This window comes from Amyelois transitella, chromosome W (assembly GCF_032362555.1).
Source record: "Amyelois transitella isolate CPQ chromosome W, ilAmyTran1.1, whole genome shotgun sequence".
Taxonomy (NCBI): domain Eukaryota; kingdom Metazoa; phylum Arthropoda; class Insecta; order Lepidoptera; family Pyralidae; genus Amyelois; species Amyelois transitella.
In genome coordinates this window covers 8,867,156-8,871,277 of record NC_083536.1, presented here as the reverse complement: position 1 = coordinate 8,871,277, position 4,122 = coordinate 8,867,156, and the positions used below count along the sequence as shown (strand labels likewise).

The 4,122-nt window shown below is 35.0% G+C and overlaps 1 protein-coding gene across 1 annotated transcript; it reads left to right on the top strand.

Moving 5' to 3' along the window:
* Positions 1-625: 625 nt before the first annotated feature.
* LOC106135867 (uncharacterized) lies at positions 626-3,826 on the top strand. Its single transcript, XM_013336264.2, has 2 exons — positions 626-1,401; positions 1,953-3,826. The coding sequence occupies exons 1-2, from the start codon at positions 1,222-1,224 to the stop codon at positions 3,144-3,146; spliced, it is 1,374 nt and encodes a 457-aa protein (XP_013191718.1). The 5' UTR covers positions 626-1,221; the 3' UTR covers positions 3,147-3,826.
* Positions 3,827-4,122: the final 296 nt, after the last annotated feature.

Here is a 4,122-nt window from a genome sequence, read left to right as displayed (position 1 = left end):
TGGAAGCAATGCCAAGTTGGCGCATAATGAAATTATTCTTCTGTTGCGTTTGTCTTTAGTTAAACCCAGGGTTTTTGCTTTGCGCCACAAGCTGTTCACGTAATGGTAGTAGCAACCTTTGACTGTAACATTCAATGTTTTCAACGCTTTCATTGTGCCTTCTTCGAAATCTATCGTGACTTTAGCAGGCTTCCACTCTGGAATTTGGGACCCAATTAAATCAAATAAAAGTGAGTAAGCTTTTTTGGTCCTGTGACTCATGAAAGCGTACACCAAAGGGATGACATTCGTGTTATTTGTATCACTGCCGATGTCTCCGTGAATTGTAAAAAGTTGCTGAAAAGGTGTCGGACATGATTTAAAGGTCCCATCCATAAAGATGTGTTTAATTTTTTTTATAATTTCTCGGGCATCATTTGAACAAAACACTAATATTCTCATTTTTTTATGACTGTAATCAGCGAGTAAGAAATCTGAAAAAGTACTAGGAACTTCGACTTCCTCAACAGTCTTTGCATTTATTTTTTTTACGTGTGCTAACTTATTTCTCCTTCTGTAAATGCGTGACTTCATTTCACAAAATTCAGGTACACTCTTAGAAGCTAAATGCAGGCCTTGATTTTTTGGCTTATTCCACCAATCCCCTTAGATGATCCCCTGCGCAGGGGATTTGTAAACTTTTTGTCCACAAATCCCCTTCGCATAGCCGCAAGGGGATTTCTAGACTAGAAGTCTACAAATCCCCTTAAAAATATTTTAATTTAGGTTTATAAATTAAATACGATTATTTTGTTTCATAATCACATTTATTTTTTATCTCTATTAAGAAGTTTAATGCAACTTCAAATTTCTTATAATAATATACTTATGCAATAATTAAAACATCACAGAAAATCATATTTTCACATTAATCTCAGATTGTTTGACAATAATAATAAACTTACAAAAGTTAAATCATCACAGATATTAGTATTTTTAAGTTTAGTTTATAGCCGAATAGTCACTATGTACAGAAATATCCACCTTAAGACTATAGCAATAAGATCTATACGCCGGTTCTGCACATTTTGTCGGCTTTTGTCTGGTTCTCAAAGGGTTGCGTCCATTGTTCTATGATTCCTGGAATTAGCTGTGGAAGAGTTTACAATTTGCATTTCTTATCAGTATGTTGTTGCGTGTTAGTGAGTCAAGTGCACTTTTATGCGATTTTTAATGTAAAATATGGCTGGTAGTTCAAGCAATGCTGGTGGTGTACTGGAGTACATTAAGAAAAATAAATCTACGGTACTTCTACATGCTGGACATCAGTACTGTGTAAAAACAAAGAACAAGAATAATTCAATTCTTTGGGAATGCACACAACGAAAGAAATCTAAATGCACTGGATCCATTATTATTCAAGTAAGTGAAAAAATCGTTATTTAAATATTACAGGCAAATAACTGAAAGCTGGTGAGATGAACACAAATACTAGATGCGCTTGTGTAGATCTGAACATCACATCACACTACGAGTATGTGTGTCTCATGATTAATTAAAACAACTTTCTACTTTTTTTGAAAATGCATTGTTGTACTGTGACCGTTGCCAGCTTTCAGTAACTTACCTGTTTTCCGTGAAATGGAAGTGTCTAGGCATTTCCGCGTTTCGGGAAAAGGGCACTGTAGCTAGTGTAATTACTGTGTATTTAAGACCAAACAACTGTAGTCTCGGGTATCGAGCGCGGGGTAGTGTGTATATCAGGTACTGTTAGTACTGCTGCTGTCATGGGCAGGTGTGTCGCTTACCATCAGGTGAGCGTCTGCTCGTCTCGGTACATCATAACATAAAAAAAACCTGTCTAATTTAAAAGAAATGAGTGGATTCATAAAAATTAAGAACAAATCTAAGTATTCGTAATTATTGTGTGGGTGTTATGAAGTAAAATTTCAACATTTATTATGTTGTTTCAGGATGAACGGATTATAAGAGAGAAACATCACAGTATTTGTAAACCTGATTTTGCCGGCAACGAAGTGGCGGTGAGGCTGGCCAACTTAAAAAATAAAATATCGGATCCGGAATCACCTGGCATTCCCACAGCATACAATTCAGCAGTGAGCTCCTTAAGTGACACCGGAATTGATTTAATAGCAGCCTTCCCTCGCTTTAAAAACATAAAATCAACGTTATATAAACATAAGAATGCAGCACTTGATGTAGATAAAATTGAATTCCAAGACCTAGAAAGTGTCCAAGTTCCACAGAGATACCAGGATTTTTTATTAGCTGACTACAGCGATGATAATTGTCGTATACTTATATTCTGCTCTGAATGGGCGCGACATTATATGAACACATTAAAAATCTTCTTTGGAGATGGGACATTCTGGATCTGTACGAAACCCTTCTATCAACTTTATACCATCCATGGGGATTTGGGCAGTACAGAGAAATATATTAATATTTTACCTTTGGTATACGTGCTTATGAGCGGCAAAAGTCAACAAGAATATGAATTAGTTTTTTGTATGATCAAGTCTCAACTCCCAGCATGGAAACCTCATATTTTCAAAAGTGATTTCGAGAACGCTGCAATGAATGCAATGAGGAATTCATTTGAAGATGTCTCAATAAGTGGCTGCTATGTCCATTACAGAGATGCGATTTGGCGAAAAGGTAAGCAACTGGGACTAACAAAAAACAAATTGACGAAAAGACAAGTGGCACTTAGTGCCGTTTTGCCTATGTTACCACCAGACAAAATTATGAACGGTTGGTTTTATATTGCCTCCCAAAGTCCTGACGACAACAAAAGTGAACAGTTTAGGCGTTATATGTTAACGCAATGGCTAAAAACCGATTTTATTAAAGTATGGTGCGCATTCCGTCAACAACACCGTACTAATAATTTGGCTGAAGCCTGGCATAGCAAAATTAAGAAAAGAATAGGAAAGAAGAATCCCAGCCTAATACGACTTCTTACTGCGCTAACGGAAGATGCATCATTTTACAATGTCCGCGCAATGCAGTTTCATGATTTTCAGGATGGAATATCAGAGCGATCACAACAGAGCATTGATCGTGATATATTTATACAGGAAGTGCAAATGGCACTTATTAACGGAGAAATAACAATTGGGCATTGTTTAGAGAAACTTCGTTGATTTGTTATTACCCTGCAGTCGCCCTCCAGCCGGGAGTCGTGCACTGCTGGACAAAGGCCTCCCCCATTGACCGCCATAAGTAAATCATAATATCTTATTAGGTAAGTACTCCTATTATGTAAGTCTAAGTGTGTAAGTAGTTTTCAACAGTTTAGTTATAATTATTCATAATTATTGTGCCAATAATCTGTGATTATGGAAGTTATTATCGGAGAAAGAAAGTTAATTTCAATTATTCTTAGTTACTTATTGTATATACATTTTGTGATGCCACTCATATCCTATTTATAGTTTTTTCAAAGTAACTAATATATATCTTCATTTTGTAATCTGTGATTAATGTGAAAATGTGATTATCTGTGATGATTTAACTTTTGTAAGTTTTAAGAAGGTATATTATTATTGTCAAACAATCTGAGATTAATGTGAAAATATGATTTTCTGTGATGTTTTAATTATTGCATAAGTATATTATTATAAGAAATTGAAGTTGCATTAAACTTCTTAATAGAGATAAAAAATAAATGTGATTATGAAACAAAATAATCGTATTTAATTTATAAACCTAAATTAAAATATTTTTAAGGGGATTTGTAGACTTCTAGTCTAGAAATCCCCTTGCGGCTATGCGAAGGGGATTTGTGGACAAAAAGTTTACAAATCCCCTGCGCAGGGGATCATCTAAGGGGATTGGTGGAATAAGCCGATTTTTTAATGTAATTAAAGCTCTGTTGTAGACCCTAGGAGCTGGTTCTCTTCCCGTAGCTGCTTCTTCGCAAGCATTATTTAAAATAACATTGACTGTATTTCGTGTTTCATCTGGATTACATTGACCGCAGTGGGGTTTTGATTGTAAATTATTAGTGAAGTCCTTAAACAAAAGCAATGTTTAAAAAATATAGGAATTCATGAATTATTTTGCTTGTACATTAAAACTATTACAAATAAAAATACACATACAACACCTATAATATGT